The 21,279-nt window shown below is 31.1% G+C and overlaps 1 protein-coding gene across 6 annotated transcripts in view; it reads right to left on the bottom strand.

Annotated features, from left to right (window-relative positions):
- The window catches only part of LOC145326299 (uncharacterized), a 195,751-nt gene that overhangs the window by 36,848 nt on the left and 137,624 nt on the right, over window positions 1-21,279 (bottom strand). For 4 of the 6 annotated variants that reach the window (XR_013881823.1, XR_013881824.1, XM_080169573.1 and 1 more), the window contains exons 2-6: window positions 20,510-20,604; window positions 19,817-19,933; window positions 19,423-19,505; window positions 13,516-13,595; window positions 8,062-8,136 (exon numbers count right to left, since the gene is read on the bottom strand). Coding sequence is in view for 4 of the 6 variants with exons in the window: in XM_080169573.1 (XP_080025699.1) it covers window positions 8,062-8,136; window positions 13,516-13,595; window positions 19,423-19,505; window positions 19,817-19,933; window positions 20,510-20,565 (411 nt within the window). In the remaining 2 variants the exon portion in view is untranslated. Of the gene's footprint in view, window positions 1-8,061; window positions 8,137-13,045; window positions 13,150-13,515; window positions 13,596-19,422; window positions 19,506-19,816; window positions 19,934-20,509; window positions 20,608-21,279 lie in introns of those variants that run through there. The other 2 variants (XM_080169575.1, XM_080169576.1) reach the window with 2 other exon arrangements.

The raw sequence follows: 21,279 nt of genomic DNA, 5'->3' as shown, positions 1-21,279 counted from the left end.
GTTGCCTAAAGAAGTCTACAGTGGAGACAATATCATTGTATTTAGAATGTAATGACTGACAATTAATACTAAAAATATTGAGAAGGTTTTCATTGAATGTTTTCAGTTTCTGTACGATACCTTGTTCACTTGAAAAAACGCAATTTATTCCGAATTCATTCTCAAAATCGTTAAAGTAGTCGCCGTAAATCGGATTCATAAGATTTAGACCAATGTTATCGTTTAAGTTACCGTGATCCTGGTTAATCTGATCATTAAGGAGGTTTGTCATAGCAGAGCTGGTCCAGGAGCACCGCAGGAGGAATCGTCTTAACATCAAGTATGGACATCTGAAACACAGTAGATATTAGTGGACAAATAAAAATAGTTAATATACAATATATTATCGTTAAAGCGAAAAAAATTACCATATTTACTATGGTTATTCCGATAGCGTTTAGTTTATGTGTGTGTTGGGGGTGGCAACACATTTCAAGCTAGTTTAGTTCCCCCTACTCTTTTTCATACAAGTTCCATGTATTTTATATGCTAATCAGCAGAAAAGAAAAATAGATTGAAATTAATATGCGATGTGGGCGTTCTAACAAGTTAGGTAATATATAATAATAAAATTATAATATTATAGAGTTTACGTGGATACAAAACATTCATTTTTTCGAAATAAATCACTTTGGAAATGATTTTAAAAATGATGATAATAATTTTTTGTTAGGTACCTTTTTTTTCCGTCGTATAAGATACTTAACTTCATGATGTGATTACCGCCTTTGTTGCTTTGCTTTGCTTAGCTTTGTTGGCGGTATCTCTAGCTTTGGCCCTCGTGGCCACAGGATCAGAAGGTGCTGAGTCAACGACAGGGGCAACAGGATCAGAAGGTGCTGAGTCAACGACAGGTGTAGATGCGGCAGATGCGGCAGACGTGGCGGCAAGTGCGGCGGTGTGTGTGGCGGTAGGTGCGGCAATAGATGCTGCAGGTACGGCGACAGACACGGCAGCAAGTGCGGCAGACGTGGCGGCAGATGCGGCGGCGGTCACTGCGGCAGGTGCGGCGGTGAGCGCGGCGGCAGGTGCGGCATTGAAAACAGCGGTAGCGGCGGCGGCGGATGCGACGGCGGCAGGTACTGACTGTGTGGGCTGTGCGGCTGGTGCAACGGCTGTATGTGCGGCGGTTGCGACGGTTGCGGCAGAGTCTATGGGAGGAAACACAGCTAGGTCCCCAAGAGCTGGGGCAGGGGCAGACGTTAAATTATGTTGAATCGTGCTGGAAGGGTGGGCTGTGATCGTACTAAACTGTCTTGGGAAGTCATCCTCTGTTAAGTCAGCCTGATTAGAGAAGAATGTTTTCCTCTCCTCAGGCGCTAGCTTGTTGAAACAAAGGATAGGCGGTGCCTCCGACAGAAAAAAATCCTCGCTTCCAGGTATGGGTTGGGCCATTTCCTTCAGGTCTTTGCCAAATGGGTTAAGGCAGCGTATCCAGCGGCTGCCGTTCTTGAGCTGAAATTGGACATGTTGGCCAGCGACTTTGGCCCTCGAAATCTGGTTTGTGGCATATACAAAGGTCATGGTCTTCCTGTTGAGGTCGGACATATCTTGCTTCGCCTGGACTAACCTATTGGGGAAGAACGGGACCGGTGACGCGTTGTTCCTGGGATTGAACCTCTTGATCTCGGCGTTGTAACGGTCAAGCACAGCCTTCTTATTGTTCATCCACGCGTCGAGGTAGGATCTTAGCTATATTCGCATCGTATTCTTTAAACTTAACATCCAAAGCAGCGTCCAAATTTGTTTTAAACTTTGACCAATATTCTGGGTTGTCACACGTACTACAGGCCATGATGAAGTGAAGATGGCGGAACCGAGGGTGCTGAGTGAGTGATGGCAATGAAATATAATAGGAGTGTAAAAAAAACTAGGGCGTTAAAATATTAATGTTCAGTTTGTAACTTTGTAGCATTTTCATCAGGACGGTAATGAAAAATAATCTACTCACCTTCTTTCTTTACCCCAGTCAACAAGAACGAATATTTTAAAATGAGAGAGAATTAATTCTAAGTCCATTTTCCCTGTGACCGTGATTTTATTTTAATATGCATAAAAAAGGGTAGTGTGTGTTGGTTTTCATTAGGATTCATACAAAAAGACAAAAGAGCACTTTTAAAAAAGCTACCAACTTTATAATTCTCTTTGTATGTCCGTCTGTCAGTCAGTAAAGATATGGAGGAAATGTGATTTTCTCGGCTGCTAAATAAGGTAGACTGATGGTTATTTTATTTAAAATACCAATAAGCATGTACTCAACAGTTACTTTGTCCAACAATGGATTACTTAGCTATTATTACATTTTCATTGCAAATAAAGAAAATTTGCAACATCGAATTGACGCCAAATGTTCGTTGTTTGCTCAGGACAACACCATTTTTAGGAAAAGTGTGTTCATACACAAATAAAGAAAATTTAAGCTAAAAGTTTTACGGTTAAAATATTCAATTTTAAATTCTTAACAATCAAAATTATTCCTTGTTTAAGGCCTATTTTCAAGTTTGAACATTTTGTCTTGAATGAAACTTTTGATTTATTCGACCATTGTTGTAGTGATTTTTAATTTAGCCACTCGTTTTTTATCTAAATTGAGTGCACACATAATATTTTTGCAAACAAACGATCATGCAACTGAAACAAAACTTCACCCACTCATAGTTGGCAAATATGGTTTATTATTTCATTTTTAAACAATAATATTCCTTTGTTTATCCTATATAATTGCAGTTGTTAGGTTATTTTTCTTAGTCAGGTTTGAACAAAAAAGTTATTATTGATGAGATCATTTAGACAAAAATGAGATAAGCCAGGTGGTGAAAAAGGGTAGTGCAGTCCTCTTAAATATCTTCTTCTAGACCACTCTACACCAACTTACCATAAGAGGTGTTATAATTAAAACTAGTCTAAATGCTAAATAATTCGATCACTTTTAATTATTAGTGTACCTAGTTACTTAAATGAAAGGAGGACGTGAAACTAAAAGAAAAAAAACGGCGTCAGTTTAGTTCTGAAAAGTTCCGCCCATCCCCAGGAGAATAAAGAGATAAGACAATGGTCGATAATTTGATGTAAATCTCCCGAGATAATACACAAAATCACATCTTATGTAGATTACAATTAGTGGTTGAAATGATTGGACACTTGATGAACCAACTAATCAATTTTCAATTCAATAAGAGTCTCCAAAGTTATTAAGCCAACGGAAAAGAAAACATTATTATAAAACTTTGGGAACTTCTGTTGTTTAGTTAACAGCCAAATGTCCCCTCCTTCATTGGCCCATCCACTACCACCCTTTATTTGAGCTTAATATCTCCTACCCTTCTGTATTTAGTCATTGCATTAAGTGTCCCCACTTGAATTCCAGATTGCATGTGTCATTCTAGGTTTCAAATGTTGGGTCTAATTTTTGATGAAATAAAACATTTAAATATACCAATATATATATTTAAAAAAATGTAAAAGCTATTACTTTTGGAGTCCTTTCCCTACCAAAAAACTTGCCTAAGACCAACCACAAGCTTCCCTAAAAGGCACAAACTCATCAGTAAAACTGTTTTAAGGGACTTATGAATCCAAAAAAAAAAGTGTGCTTATATCCTTACTTTAAAATAACTTTTCTCCTACACTGTTAAAAATAAAAAATAAATTTAGCATCAGATAATACTATATATTCATTTCATTACTGTATAGCATCATCCCATACGTTCTAGCAAAAAAACCCTCATTACGATATAAGGAAGATTCCAATACTGTATTGAGTATTAATTAGTGTTCTGTGGAGTAATATGTATTACTAAATAAAGAATGTGCATTTTAAAGTATTATCTAATACTCTCTAAGGAATAAAATTCAATACGCTAGAAGGAAGTTTTTAATACTCTGGTTCGTAATTTTTGTTACTCTGTGGGGTAAGAATTGATACTAAGAACGTAATATCTCTGTATAGTAATAGTTATTACGGTATATAGTACTACATGGTGTTATATATTCATTTTGTTAATACAGCACACTTACGGTACCAGGTCTAATACAACCCCAGCGTATCAATTGATACTAAATGAAAAAATTATTTTTTACAGTGTAATCTAATTTTTACCACTTCTCTCTTTTTATTACATTTTTATTATTCTAATTTGATATTTTTTATCTCATAAATGAAAAGTAATTAAATCATAAGATTTTTTTGATATAATTTGGTTTTGCAATTTTTTTTATAATAATATAATTAGATTTTAATTAGGCTTTATTATTATATAACAAAAATTATTAATTTAATGCTTGGTCAAGTTTTATTTACAAGCAGCCCAACTATATGCATGGAATTTGTCCGTACGTCCATCAATAACCAAAAATGTTTATGGTTAGATTCCAATAACTCAAAACCCTAAATTAAAAGAAACCTTGATATTTTACTGTTGCCTCTAATTCAAGAACATCTATTTAAAACAACAAGTATGCTTTCCTTTAGGAATACGATTGCCCTTGTTATATGTATATTGTAAAAAACAAAGAAAAGATCGTTTAGATGGAGCTCAAAAATAAGATTTACAAGAAAAAAACTATTGTACAGTAATAAGTGTAATATCCCCCCAAAATATAATTAAAGAGAAGATGCACTCTGAAAACTATGCATCTACCACGGATCTTTAGGGATAAGACAATGGACGATAAATTAATGTAAATCCCCAATGATTAATGACAAAACTAACTCTTCTGTAAATTTAAATTGTTGGTGTAAAGGTATGAATTTTATTTTTTATTTTGAACCAATATATCAAGATTTAATAAAAGTACCCAAAGTTTCTGAGCCTACTTTAGGTACCAGTATAATTTACAGTCCAATGTCTCCTCCCTCCCTGACTTCTAGGTATATACAAAGAATAATGTTGAATGGTTTCTGCATTGGGATACAGCAACACATCAATGCACACGAGATTACTACTATGGCCTAGAAATTACAGACCATTTTTTAAAGAAAGAATAACAATGATGTTTAACAAGGACAATAATGCCAAAACGTGCCAAGACATTTCCCCTTTAATGTTAATGTTTTGAACTAAGGACTTGTAGATAAAGGTCGCTTGGTATATTGATTAGATTTTCTGTGCCACTTTAGTTGGTTTATTTCAGGTAAAAATAAGAACTTTTGGTATTCCTATCCTCCATAGGTTATTGAGGTTCATTTGAAATTTGCAATAAATACTTTAAAATCAACTAATTTACCATACTTTTGACTAAATGAAAATGAGTAGGAAAAAAGTTTCTAAAAGTTTATTTAGTTACAAAAGTTTCTCCCCCCGTTTCCTGTTCACTAATTTAACCTGTCAAATGATAGTTTCAAACAACCAATCATACAATAATTTTACAGAGAACAAATAGGCTAAGAAAGACTGAAATTGTAATGTAATTGTTAGATTTTGCAGCCCTCAGAACCAGTCATGTCTAGTCGGTTTCTTGGTTTGTAATTGTCAGTTTTCTGTGATTGCAATCCTTTTAGAAAAATTACATAGATTGCTAATTTGCACGGGGGGGGGGGGGGACATTGGACTGTAAATTACACTAAAACCCAAAGTTTTCTCATTTGTTGGCTAAAAATCTTTGGGCACTTTTAGTAAATCATAAATAGTTGGTTGACAAATTGCAAACCTAAATTTTTAATTGACATTTTATCATTACCAGTGCAATGTACATCAATTTGACACTTTTGCAATAGATTTAAATATTACATATTCCATAGTAATTAAATGACTTTGGAATGTATTGAATTAAAAATCTTTTTTTTTTTATTTGAAGGATTCTTACTATGAATTCAATAATGTGCAAAATTTTAAAGGAATTAAATATCTATAGCGAAACTATTTAGTAGTTCCAATCTATGCAACAAACATCTTCTACATTTTGTACCATTGCCGAGCTTTATTAACTTTTTATCTATGTGGAAACCTTACTCAGGATTGAAATAGAATACAGAATACTTCCTTCTTTGCGGACGGAATTTTAATCAACTTTGCTTTCAATCTTATTCCAAATATGTTTGATTGATATACAAGTTTACATTTGAAGATAAGTAGCTTCAATACAATGTAAACGTAGTATAGTTTGCTTCTCTAATCATTCATTAAATCCTAGTAATGAAATAGTTAGTATGCATATTTATAACCTATTTTTTGCTTTTTATAAAATTATAAAGACAAACTAAGGACAATCCAAGCCCCTGGGAAAGCATGGGGCTAGTGGAGAAGCAGATAATTTAAAATTAATGTTGTGAAATTAATAATAAAAGAACATTTGCATTCTCTTGAAAATCTGACATTTAAAAGATTTGTTTGTATTCAATTAGTTTAGTAGTTCAACCTAATTATTGTACAAACACTTTTCTTAATTTTGACAAATTCATTTAAAATATTAGCTTTCAGATGTAGTAGTTATCTAAAGCTTAAGATTTGACAACTACTGAAACGATTGAGTTCTTCATTTCATTTACATAAGTCCAGGAAAGGTTTTAGGCTATTTTTAAAACCCCACTCCTTCAATACAGAGCCTCTAATTGATAAAGGTGCAGCCTTTAGTATAATAGAGGATGATTTTAATCCTTTAATTTAATGAATTATTCTAAAGATATAAAAAATCCTCTTTTGTAATAAATTCACAAAACCTTTAAAAATATTCTTTACTAGTATACAAAACTATTCTTCTAAAAAATATAGAATTAAAATATAAAACTTAAAAATATTATTTCTGTAACAAAAATGTAGTAAAAGAATAATGGTCAAACAGAAATTGTTCGTCCATAAAATCCCGGAAACGGAAACTTTAATTGATTCATTTAAAAGTAAAAGTTTGACAGTTTGGTGTTTTGACAATAAATACATTTTTTGGACAAATAATGTTAGAATTAAAATTTATAATCATTAAAATTGATGTCTGCAAAGGGAAGGTTTATAACTATTTTTTGGGAGGGTACTTCTACCCTCCCAAGAAATCGCCCTAGAAATAATAAGAAAATATATAGTAAATTAAACATAGGTATCAATTTCTTTTCAAAACAAAATATACCTATTCTGTTTTGAAGTAACATTTATAAATTTAATTTCTTTCTTTTTTTCAACCTAATTATTAACATAAAAGTACATATTAAGGACTAATATAGGAAACTAAAATATCGTTATTGTCCTCATTTCCGAAGTCAATAAAAAAAATTTTTATTATAATTTTCTTTAAATAATAGTCAAGCGGAAAAATACGTTTCATTTGATTTTTTACGGGATAATGTTTTTGTATTAATTGTAGTTTGGATAATATGTGTTGTGATTCATTTCAGTAGGAAACGGGACATATTTATTACACTAGTCTTACACGTTTTATAATAAAGTTTCCTTATTCGTTGGCTTAGCAAATTTGGAGACTTGGGGGATATTGTACATCAATTCATCGGCCGTTGTCTTATCCCTTTAGATCCATTGATCACATAGTTATTCTTTTAAAATAATGCTATTTTTTCATTAAAAACATTTACAATATACTTAAGCATTTTACACCTATTAAAACAAATCATTGTAAAAACTCCTAAAAGGTTCTTAAGATGTAGAGAGTTTGTATGTATGTATGAAGGAAGCATTATCAAGCTAAGCAATGCAACCTTTTTCACAATTTGAGGTTTTCTACCGTTTTTTGCGGCACATGGCGTTGCCACGATTAATTTAGATCTTACTCATTTTTTATTTGAAGCAACTTCACATTTTATTTTGTTAGGATAATGGATTTAACTTGAATTTTACACTAAATTTTCATATTCCCTGCGAGAGTTAACCTTGTAGCGGGCAAAAATAATGATCTAACCCATATCCCCCTTTCCTACTGGATAAACGAACTGACCAATAAATGACAGGAGAAATTGACGTCAATTTTTCTCCTGTCATAATATACAAGTTTATTATTCTACATCCTAGGATAGGATTTAAACATTGCACACAAGTAAAAGATTATGCAAAGGTGGCGAAACAACAATAAATATCTTACCTCCTTCATATGTGAGGTGGGAAAGAACTGATCTTGAACGTGGAGAATTCTTGCATTGTCTGTTATATCTGAGCTCTAAATAGAATAATTTGTATTTGTTGCTTAAAATTGTAAACTTATCTTTAAAATATGAATAACTCTTCTGTAGTATATAATTTCTTCGAAAACAGTGAACAGTGGCATATAAATATAACATAGTATGTCATTGACCTAAGGAAGGGAGGGGACATTGGGATTGTAAATTACATTTGTTCCCAAAGTTTTATAATCAAAGGGAATTTATATCAATTTACCGTTCATTTACTTATCCCTTTAAACCCTGCATGTTCCTGACTATTCGAACATAAACTTTCAAACAGATAACATCTGAATATTTTGAAGCTGTCATAATGAAAGATTAAATAAAATTTAGATGATACATCTTAATTTATATTATCACGTCTAGCCAACAAAATTAATATGAAACAGGGTTAGGTAAATGGTGAAAATATCTTGATTCATCAAATGTACAGGGAAAGGTCATTTGCAAGTAACACAATATGAAATCTCCCTATATCAAAAATATTATTTTCTCCCCCTCTACATGTAACCAATTCTTATTTTCCCTACTTTCACAACTTAATTGAACCAAATCAAAATGTTGATTTTTAGAGTAAAAAAATTATTTTCATAATTTTAAGCAAGGATAATTATGTTCATTAGTTGTCGAGTTGTAGAAATACTCTCAGTTGTTTTTAATTTAATAAATAGAAAAATCTAAATACTAATACAATAAAGATATTAAATGACAAGTTAAGGAAAGGCAGCTACTCTAAAATTTATTATGTGTATGCAAGTGCTTAACACTTCAGAAAAATTACAATCACATTTTTTATTTTTCATGGTTTTCTTTAATAATATCAACTGCTTAATATATACAGAACTCATTATTAAAAGGTCCTATTCAGAGATTTATAGATAATACCTTCCAAAAATTAACCTTTTCCATCTATGTTTTAATCTTGTTATTGCTACGCAACCTATGGGCAAAGTTGTCTATAAATTAGGTAAGATAAAGAGAAGATAATAAAAATAATATTATGAAACACACATAGGTATACATTATAAAAACAATAAGTCTTTACTTCACAGGAAGATATATTTTGTCAATGGAAAACTATTTTGTCTCTGATTTTTACACCGAATAATCATAATATTTTCCTATTTGTTTTTAAAATATTTAATAAGCATAGTTTTTATTGAGATAAAAAAAATTGTTCCTGATTAATGCATAAAAAATTCCCATGTATTAGCAACTATTCTTTTATTCTACTTAACGCCAAAATTCAAGTAAATCTTTGACATTAGACATATTCTATTAAGACTAATCATACACTTATTTATTTGAATCTTTATCTTTTGAATTTAATTTACAGGTAAAACAATGCAGTTCTTTTAAGAATCTTTACGATCTTCTTTAAGTATCTTCTCTCAGTTTTAAGCAACCGATTTTTAGAAATGCAGGGCAGCTTTCTTAATTGAACAACCCTAAAAAGGCCATCATTTAAAAGCATTTTTCAATAATTAGAATCTGACCCAAGAAAAAAATGATTGATGAATCTATGAAAACTCAATTAATCGGGGAATAAGGAAATGAAATAGGTGGAAATATGTGAAAAATTCCAGTGATTGACCCTTTCTTTAACATAGATGTTGCATTCTTACAGTACAGGGATGTCAAAGGTTTGATGTTATTTTACTTAATTCCGGTTTTTAGGTTTTTCTAGTGATAAGCTTTTCTAGCTTTTATGTAGGTGAATAATAATAAGATATTTCATTTTTATTTAAGAAAAATAAGTCTATTTTTAATAATTATTTAAAGCTTTGATTTATGTTTTTGTTATAAAAAATAACTACTTTAAGGCAGGATATAAAGGTTTTAGACAATGGACGATAAATTGATGTACATCCCCAATGATGATACAAAAAATTACCCCTTCTGTAGATTACAACTCAACTTAATTACAAAAATCGGTGAAAGTCTCCAAAGTTGATGAGTCAACGAATAAAAAAAAAACGTTATTATAAAACTTTAGGGACTAGTGTAATGAACAACCCAATATTCTCTCTCTTTTTGACTTAAAGGAAAAGAAAAAGTACTGAAATGCATATTTTATCTTTCATGTTCATATCCCTGAAATACAAATAACTACTACAATATTGAAACTAGCATATAAAACAGAACATCCCACGACAACCCTGAAAACTGCACACACAAACAAAGACACACAAGGACAAATATATGCAAAGAAATTGCCAAGAATTTTCAAAAATACAAGCATATACAGGATAGAAATACAGAAGTCATCTAATAATTATTCAATTATTCTCTCTAATAAATAAATGTTTTAAGAATCATAACAAATATATATTTTTTAAGATAATAAATATAAAAAAACTTGCTTTTTAAATGAATATAAGAAAAATCGAACACATTTTTATATAACTCTTTTTTTACATTAACATAAACGTCAGTAAAGTTAATCATAATATCAAATTTTAATAATACCTATTATTAAAGCTAAGTGTTTAGGGGGCTAAGAAGAGAACTAAGGCAAAGGTCGTGTTTTGTAAATATAATTAGTTTTACATCAAGTTTTTGCAAGAGAAAAGTGAGGGCCCAGCTTGCTTCAGGACAAACATACATTTGCTTGTCTGTTAGCCTGTCCCAATATGCAATTTTTGAAATACAATTTTGGTCCTTTTCCTTCTTTCTAAAACTTCATTAACACTCTAAAAATCACATTTAATCTTTCAATTTTCTATTAACTTTTGGACCGATAGCTTAATTTTACTTGGATGGGGCCAACCCCTCTTAAATAATAGTACAAGATATGTCATCTAAATTTTTTATTTGTGTATTCAAAGTTGACAAATAGGGGCATCCTAAAAATGATATTTTCTTTTCATTTAGAACTCTTTTACAAAAATATTGCCATTAATAAGAGAGAGGTCATTTTCTAGTAAATCCCGTAAAGGTGTGTGTTATAAGGCCTAAAAATAGTAGTAGAACGATAAGGTGCTCTATATATTTGTATTTCCTATTGAATAGAACAATAGGGAAGAAATTTTTTTTTTTTTTTTATAACCATACCTGGAATATCTATCAAATTTCTATCAAACGCTTTGTTTGGCTCAAACTGACACAAATAAAAAAAATATAATTATAATAAATCAACCTGTAAAGAATGACTTCTTCCTTTGTTTAATGGTATAGATTGTTCTTAACCTTTATCTTGTACCTATAGAAAACATTATTATTATAATTATATTTTTTTTTTAATTTTTGTCAGTTTGAGCCAAACAAAGCGTTTGATAGAAATTTCGTATTTTTTAAAGATATTCCAGGTATGGTTATCAAAAAAAAAAAAAAAAATTTCCTATTGTTCTATTCAATAGGGAATACAAATATATAGAGCACCTTATCGTTCTACTACTATTTTTAGGTCTTATAACACACACCTTTACGGGATTTACTAGAAAATGACCTCTCTCTTTGTTTGGGTTGCAGGACTATAAATGTGGCCTTAGCCTAGAAATAATTCTTTTTTCAAACTTTGGGTAGATTAAATTGTACTATTCCTTCATTTAAATTCTTACAATTGAAACACCCTAGCCTTTGATATTTTCTTTTCATTTTGAATCTTTTAACAAAAACATTGCTATGAGCTATCAGATGCAAGTTAAAGGTTTTGACAGATTCCAAGCGTGCCTCTATTGGATCTTGCAAATGTATGGATAATATGTTCTTAAATTTAATAATTAATTAAAATTAATACGACGCAATCAAAGGCATGCATAAAGGGGGGTTGATACACATCCCTAAGTGTTCACCTCCCTACACCCCCCTAAAACTCCCTTCACAAGGGTCTGCTTCCTTTGCACCCCCCTAAAACGCACATTTTTTTTCTTTTTATAATTTTTAGTATCTTGATTATGAAGTGGGTTAAAGAACACCAATCTTGCTCTCTACGATCCACAATGAGCCCAGAAATCCAATTTTGTGGAAAAAATTAATAACTTTCTTATTTTTTATCCAAATCAAACACTTTTTTTTAATTAGAAGGTTTTTATAGTACCTTTTACAGAATTAAAAAGATTACCCCCACCCCCTCCTCCCTAGATGATTGGGGGGCCAAAATATCCCTCCCCCCCCCCAAATTGTTTTTTTGCCGATTTTAGGTATTAATTTCATCAAATAAATAACTAATAATTTTCAAATAATAATCTATATGTCAGCATTATAAATATAGCATAACATTAAGAATTAAGATATCTGTCCCTAAAGATCTCTTAAATGGCCAGTACTTACGCCTTCCATTTGTAAAACTATGTAGACAAATTGTAGAAAATACCTATGTAAGTACGTATAATTATCGAGAAAAAAAAATTAAAAACTAACTTTTAAGTCCCAAAAATTTTTACCTTAAACAGATAAATAAAAGGACAACAATAAAATAAATCCCCTAACATTTAAAGTATTGCTATAATATAGAGAGGGTTAATAAGCAAAACTATAATAATTTGAAGCATTTGGGTTAATAGAAGAAATATATAGATTACAAAATTTAGGTATATACTTTATAAAATGCGACGAACTTATAGAGAATGGATATAAAATACGTGGATATTATGACAAGAGGAACTTATCTTCAATATAAGTTGCTGATATAGTACTCAGATATTGGTCAATGGATAGGAGAAGAGTGGGGTGGAGTCATAAGGGGGGGGGGGGGTATTGTTGTTATATTAGCCACCTGGGAGAAACATTTTATCAGGGTATGCGAGAATCTTCCACAATATCCACGTATTCTATATCCATTGTAAAAAGATGATTTCATTGAAAAAATAGCATTTTAAAGCATATAATATTTTGCAATCTACACTAAAATATAATAAAAAGCCTGCAAACAAGTAGAAGTAAATATATATATTTTTTATTTACCATATTTTTATTTTGTTCTTGCTCCCCCTTCATCTTGCAGTGTGTGTGTGTGTATGTGTTTGTGCGTGCGTGCGTGTCTTTAATTTTCTACAGATTTTTCACAACTGCAATATTAATGGACAAATGTTTCTGGCGTGCTTGGATTGGATATTTAAAAAAAAAGGAAAGGTAACTTAAATTACAAAAAGGGTTTAATTTTAGGATTCATAAATGAATATATGCCTTTAGTTATATTTTTTAACTGTTTCAAATCAAATATTAATAAAAATAAGAACTAAATCAGATTTTTTTAGGTTTGCAAAAATTTTGAGGGATGCATATTTTCACTGTAAAAAAAACTCTCGATAGGTATGTAAGAATATCTTCCAATAATAGCATAAGAAAGGCATTTATATTAAGTAGACAAATTTAACTGATAAACGACCTCTTTCACTAAATGTCGTAATTAAAAATTTAAAAGTCGTCTTTACCTCTGGTCTGCCCATGGTAATATCTCTCATAGTTTCTTGAAATTCCGCCAGAGACCTCTGGAATCCGTCTTGGTTCAATACTGAAATAAAATAAAATATTAAGGGACTTGACGTGATGTAATCATAGAGGTTTGAGGTATTTCTTTTAGGGATGATTTCTGTGATTTGGAAGAGGTTCCCTCCCCAAAAATTGTTTTAGACCTTCCCTGGACTTGAAAAAATCTTAACTGTTAATAAAATATGGCTTGGACAGTTGGCGAGATCCTTCACTACACAGGGACACCAGCAAAACATATATCCTTTTACTTTCATATCAATTATGATGCACTGTAGCGAAAGGAACAAATTTAACCCATCTTAGTTTGAAAACTACTTGGCAAAAAATGATATTCTTTCACAGAATATTACTTTACTTATGTCTATCCAAGTTGAAGAATTGTTAACCCTTATCTTGAGATAACCTAAAATGGTGTAATTTTGGTTTTAAGAATGAGTAATAATTACCCAAACTAAACATCTTTAACATGAATTTTTATGAGGATTAATATCCGATGCATTTTTAATAGTGCTTTGGTTAAGTATTATTTTCAAATTAAACAGTTTTGTTTTTATAAAAATATTCAACAATCTGAACTTCCGGAAACTTAAAGGAAAGAAGGGAGACAAAACAAGAACCAATTATCCAAAAAGTAGAACAGTGTTAGCTAAACAAGGATGTCAAAATCCATATAATATAAGCAAAACCAAATAAATGAGTGTCTTGATACTTACAAAAGATAAAAAAATTATTTCAAGCCTAATGCAATAAAACTATAAGTGCAATTTATAATGCTTTGCAGTATATTTGTAAACTCAGCGTTACAAAACCCTTATTAAAAAAACCTAATGCCTTATTAGAAAAGCTACGCTGATTCGAGGGGAAGTTAGCGAGCAAAATAGTATTCTAAGTTCAAGTTTATTTGTTCAGGGTAGCAATTTTAAATACATTTTCTTAAAAAACTGCACTTAAAAAAAAACTTCAAGCTTACGATATTTGATTAGTAAGGAGAGGCATAAAAATAGCCTAAAACTACCCTGATACATCAAAACTAAATTGCCTAATATGAATTGTTGAAATCATCCTTTGGAACTATAGCAGATTCTCTAAAATTGAGAACTTAATCGATCCAGTATTTAGCGAGATCTTAAAATACAAATACAAATATTTTTTTTACTTTTATAATAGGATATTTTATTACTGCAATTTGTTATAAGTCAAAAAAGACACAGCCTCGTTTCTTACACAATTTTAATGACAATTAGAATGAATTGCTAGGCTTTTTAACGGCTTTGATTGAACACCTATTGAGACAATACTGATGAGAATTAATTGGAACATGAAACGGGAAAATTTGGAGAATTTGAAGGGAAAAAATGTTGCGTCACTCTTCTATTTATTTTTAGATCACATAGCAGTTCAAATACAGTACATTTTTTAGTTCAAAGATTTAACTAATTTTAGAGCCAATTTTATTTTCAGTTCTAGATTTATTAATACTAGCGGTTGGGTAGTAGCCCCATGTATTGTTTGGAGGAAAGAGAGAATAAAAAAAACCAAGTCTAACAAAATAGATTAAGTTTCTGAGATATCTTTAAAATTAATATTCTTCAAAGTGGATCCGCTATGTACCCAATCCTGTTTTATATTGTTTAGTAATGTTCTACTGGGGGAATTAATAATATTAATATCCTATTGACTTATCCCTGTGATAGAATGATTCATGCAACGCGTGATCTATTAATGGATAATTCAACCTAAATCTTAAAGTAAGATACTCGTATAGACCATTATATTTTGGTACAAATTCTTACAGATCTAATTTGGTAATTTTAAAGCCATTTAAAACAATTATTTCCTACATAATAAATTAATAAACTTGAACATTTAATTCAATGTAAATCTTACATCAAAATCATAAGTCATTAGTTGAAGTACTTGTCTATTTGCATAAATAATTGTTAAACAGCTATGCCAATTTACAGGAACCCATTCAAGAATCTAACTATTTGATCAAGGACATTCTAATCAAATGAAATGACTAGGGCAAGGGGAAAGTTCAAAAGGAAGCACTAGTTTTTTTTAGTAGCGCGTAAATTCTATAGCTAAGAATTCCGCTTTCAATAAATTCTTCTATTTTCTTAATTAGTCATTCAAATAATGGATTAATAATTTTTTCATAATAATTACTTTTACTGAATAGGCCTAAATTTTTTTTACTACTGTATATAACAATTAAGTTATTATAGACATCAAAATTATTTTTAGTCTGCTGTTTCTACGCAACTTTGAAAAATAAATGTCTTTCATATATACATATGTAAGTATTTTAACCGTTTTCCCTTACAAAACTTAAAAATAACCTTATTTGTTATCTTTTCTCGCAATCCATCAAGTTCAGTGTCAGAAAAAAAACCTTCAAAACGGTGCAATTTTATTTCTATGAATACAGTGGAAGTTATAATTTTTGTGAAGATAATAGTTTTGTGTCAATATTTTATAGATTTCTTGTCATAAAGGCTCGGCAGGTGTATTGGCAGTTTTTTTTCCCAGAGCATGTAGCTGCAACTGCAGATTCTTGATCAAATAATTGTTGCAGCCGCCAAATATGGCAAAGCAGAAGACGCGTTTTTTTGCCACATTTGTATTGTTTAATTAACTGTCGAATCTTAGCCGCGCATGCAGGTGCTGAGCCCTGTTGCTTGTCAATATAGATAACAAATAATCAAAGTCCATTCTATGAATTCATTATGAAATAAATACTTTTCATAGCAAGCTTTCTTTACAATTAATCGCGTCGGTATGTTCGTAAATGATAGGTATTTTGATTCACGAAAAAGGAACAAGGAGTATAATATCCATAAAAACAGACAGAATTATATCATTGCCCCCGAAAAACACAATTATGTTTGATGGAAACTAAACATTAGAGGGAAGTAAAAAGCTGATGAAGGAAGGGTGCCCGGGGGTAGGATTAATTTATTTTCAATTTATCACTCCCTGTGTTGGATGTAATCATCCCTGTAAAATATTTACCGCCTTTTTTTTCTATTAAAGATTAATAAGTATACAGTTTTGTTTTCATTACCTACTTGGTCAAGAAAATTACGTCATTTTATGCTTTCTTTAAAATTAAGATATGCAACTAAATTTGACACAACCCTCCCCCCCCCCAAAAAAAAAAAAAAAACTGTCAATGCCTTATCTGATTTTTAAATCATTACAACAAATACATAAAAAAAAATTTTTAACCAAAACTTTATCCACCCTTTTTTCTCTCTTTTCGCTCATAATGACATTTACTTAAGAACAAATATAGCAACGCCCTAGTTGGTGTTATTTTTAACATTTATTGACAGTAAAATATAAACATGTTTGAAAATAAATATATTACTCAAAAGATGTAGTTTTCTAAAATAAAAAATTTAGTTTATATCCTAAAAAGAAAATGTATGAACTGTTGGCATTTTTCCATAATGTGCCTGTAGAGCACCGAACCCTACCCCCCTTTTTTAAATTTAAGAAAAAAGTTTTCCATATTTCAAACCCATGCGGGGTGTATACTTTTCAGGCCTACCCAGTCTCCAATAACCTTACCTAACCCAAATTTATATACTAATGAAATACTAACCCCATCTACCTTTCAATTTTGTTGGATTAAGAGGAAGTTTTCAGTGCTGAACACGGCACTTTGATAAAAAGTAAAAAAATTATCCTATTAATTAATAAGAACCATTCTTTGAATTAGAAATCAATAATAAAAAAAACTTGCAATTAAATAAACTTATAATATAAACTGAACGCAACTTTGGCAGGGATGGAGGAGACATTGGGCTGTTAATTACACTAGTCCCAAAAGTTTTATTGCTATTTTCTTATTCGTTGGGAACTTTGACTGAATTTTAAATAATTGGTTCATTAAGTTGAGTGTTCAAACGTTTCAACCACTTTTTGTAATCTACAGAAGGGGTAATTTTTTATCATTATTGGAGAAGTACATCAAATTATCGGCCATTGTCTTATCCCTTTAGATCCCTGCAATTTTTAACTTTTTATTTTTTCCAAATATTATTTAAAGCTTTAACTGTTTTTCTCTCTTTGTCTATTTGTATAATATTTAATAGGTAGTTAAATACAGCAAAATGCATAATCTCAGTAGGCAGATACGTACTAAGTATTTAGAATTATAATTTTAGCAAACAATAGGCTTTTTAACACCTTCTTATTTCAGCATAAATTTTTGTTTTAATACATTCTAGGTGTATCATTTAAAGTAACAAAATAATTTTAAGAAGATTTTGTACAGAAAAAAATCTGGCAATGATGCTTTTATTTAATTTGAAAATTAAACTGTTTATAAAATAAAAGTTATGATATTTGATAATGGTGCTTTTAGGTTAGTCAACTTGACTATTACTATTAATTGTAAAAAAGTAATCCTTGGTAGGTCTATTTTATCTAAACTGAACAAAAAGATGGAAAAGTAACTGTGAACGGCTCAATTTAGGGAAAATAGACATACCAAGGATTAATCATGACAAGTTTTATACCGAAATTGGGATTCTAATTGCCATTTGAGCATTAATTAAGAGATGGTTGCATTACCCCCCCCCCCCCTATACTTATAATTGACGTTTTCTAATTTTATACATATTTTCCTACCTTAAGTTATTCCAAACCAAATTTTTAGCTATTTTGAGAGAACATTAAGAAATATTGTAATATGATTAGTATTCAAGACTGATGGCTTGCCTAACAGCATTATAATGACGGTAATATATAAATAAATACTAAGAATGTCAATAAGTAGCTTTTTTATACACAAAGCTTTAGGGTTAAATCATGGACAAGGTCTATTATTTTGCAAAACAAAGAGGACTACAACAATAAGCATAACATAACAAGGATGACAACATCCATAAAAGCGAAGCACTGAAACGGTAGGACAAACGGACATTAACACTTGTATAGTATCTGAACTGAATAATCAGAATTTAAAAGTTTAAGAGCCAAAGCAAAATTGTAAGTAAATTTGTTGAAAAGCTGCTTGAAGCAGGATAATGTTTATGGACATACTTAAATTTTTTGACTTGATTATAGAGTTGCTTCGCTTATAATATTGTTCTTTGTTGTCCCAGGAATCAATATACCAAAAATCCGATCAAACGGATAATTAGAACACTTGAAAATTTGTTGTTAAAAAAGGAGAAAAATCAACATGTTTAAAATGGACGTACGGACATTCTGGTAATGATTATAGAGTTGCTACGCTTTCTAAACCGTACCCAACTACTACAGGAATCATCATGCAAAGTTTGAAATCGATAGGACAATTCTAACATGCCTAAATTAACGAACAAAAGCTATCTATCTCGGACGGACGTACGGACGGACGGACGGACGGACGGACGGACGGACGGACGGACGGACGGACGGACCGACCCTAATTATAGAAAAGCTTCGCTTTTAAAAACGAGCATAAGCAAAAAAATATTTTTTGATTCTGTAAAATTCGATGTTAATTGCTTGAAAACAGGATGCCTAATAGAGCATATGAAGACTTTATTGTAGAGATAAAGGTTAAGAAAAATCATGTAAAACCAAACTGACCAATGAGAGCTTACCTAGTGCAACATAATTTAGATTCGAATGTTTTGATTAATTGAAACTAATCACAGTAAACTAAACTGACCAATGAGAGCCTTCCTAGTGCAACATAATTTAGATTCGAATGTTGTGATTGGTTGAGACTAATTACAGTAAACTAAACTAACCAATAAGAGCTGACCTAGTGCAACATAATCTATTTTTGAATGTTGTGATTAGTTGAAACAAATCACAGTGAACTAAACTGACCAATGAGAGCTTACCTAGTGCAACAGAATCTAGATGCGATTGTTGTGATTGGCTGGGAAAATGTAGAGGTGGGCTAATCCGCCTACCAGTTCCGGTTCTGAAATAATAAAAAAATAAGAAGGGATCTAGGATAACTAAACTTTGTATATTTTATAAAGTAACAAGGCTACTTTATAATTCGAATGTCCGTCTGCCCGTCATGAAGATGCGAAATGGGTGACATAAAATTTCGGCTCTGTTCAATGTTAACCAATATTTTCTTTCGTTTAGATTCCCTATTTTAATGGGCAACCAATGTGCAATTGGTTTGTCGGTTTAGTGGTCATGCTACAAAAGACAAACACATTTTTTATGTTTATAGATTGATTCTATTGGCGTTCAAAATATCCAAGAAAAAATAAAATATACCTATAGCTAGCATAAGGAGTATAACCATTCAGAGAGTTAGAAATGCCCACATATGAGGGACGCTTCGCTCTGGTCTCTGCTGAGTTGGGGCTTCCTGAACCTCCCTGATCTAAATCTCTAAAATATAAGGATTCATTAAAAACATTACAATGTTAGGTTAGCATTGCATAACAGTTCTTTTAGTTTTTCTAGCGTCACTTTATTTTCAATGAGAATTTTTGTTAAATCCCCAATATTACTATTACTTTGTTGTTGTTCAACTTGATTTGTAGCCATTGTTAAAATAGAAAATTGTTGGACACCCTATCACCAATAGTTTCTATCAATAGGTCATACAGGATATGTTTATTACACGTCAGTTCAGTCTGGCGGTCAACTATCATTAGTTATTAGTATATTAAAACAGTAAGTGTTAATACCATTAATTTATTTATTATAATAAATCATATCTTCCATAGGTAGGTACTTTTCATAAAAATATTTAAAAAGAGCAATTATATTATAAATCATGATTTATTTAACTTTTGAAATTCTACATCCATTTGAACTAAAGGGTAATACACTAAACTTATTTATTGAAAACAAAACCCTTATCCCAGACCTCCCCTCCTACCTTGAAAATCTATTACTAGAGATATGCGGGGGATCCTATCCCTACAGGACTTATGTTACTTGGAAAAAGAAAAGTCGTACCTGAAGTAGATTGCGCGAGATGCCGCGATCTCGGATTTAGTGTCCACTACACTCATACAGGCATAATAATACAACTAGTACACTGAATACACCACCTGAAATATAATAAGAGATGTTTAGTGATTTAAAAACTAAGAGATCTTTCTTATTTATTTTTTAAAAATGTGCCTAGTCGAGCACAGAACTCCCTCCCTCAATTAGAAATAAATTGAAAATAGAAAGGGGTGGAGGGGCTGAGGGCTAGTTTTTTTTTTGTTATTCTTTTTTACTTCAGGTAAGGTGTATGGCTATATTGGGTACTGGGTAGCCCTGAAATGTATTGTGCACAGGGTTCCGTGTTAACTAGAAACTGAGGCAACAAAGCACCGATTTATTTTAACACCCCCCATCACCGAACTTTAGCATAATTAGGAATCTTAAATAATGCAAAATTTTTAATTATGCATATTTTTTCAATTTTGTTTTAATGCCTAGAATAAAATCTTGATTTGTAGGACAAAGACAACAGAAAGAGAGAGTGGGTGTACAGATGAAAAGAGGTGTTCCCACCCAACTAATATTTATTTCATCCGAAGAATAGCAAAGAACGGACGATTGCGTTCAATTTTAGCAAATCTTTTAATTAATTTCATTTGTCTGGTCCTCCTTTTTTTCAAAGTTAAATTCATTAGATTACAATGAAGAAAGACTCCTGGCATAGTTAGGTGTTAATGAATAATTTCATGCTAGGAAACTTAGATATAGTAATAATTCCATGAGGATGAAGTTAC

Source organism: Acartia tonsa, chromosome 8 (assembly GCF_053477335.1).
Source record: "Acartia tonsa isolate MP-2025a chromosome 8, ASM5347733v1, whole genome shotgun sequence".
Classification (NCBI taxonomy): Eukaryota; Metazoa; Arthropoda; class Copepoda; order Calanoida; family Acartiidae; genus Acartia; species Acartia tonsa.
This window is presented reverse-complemented; position numbering and strand designations above follow the sequence as displayed.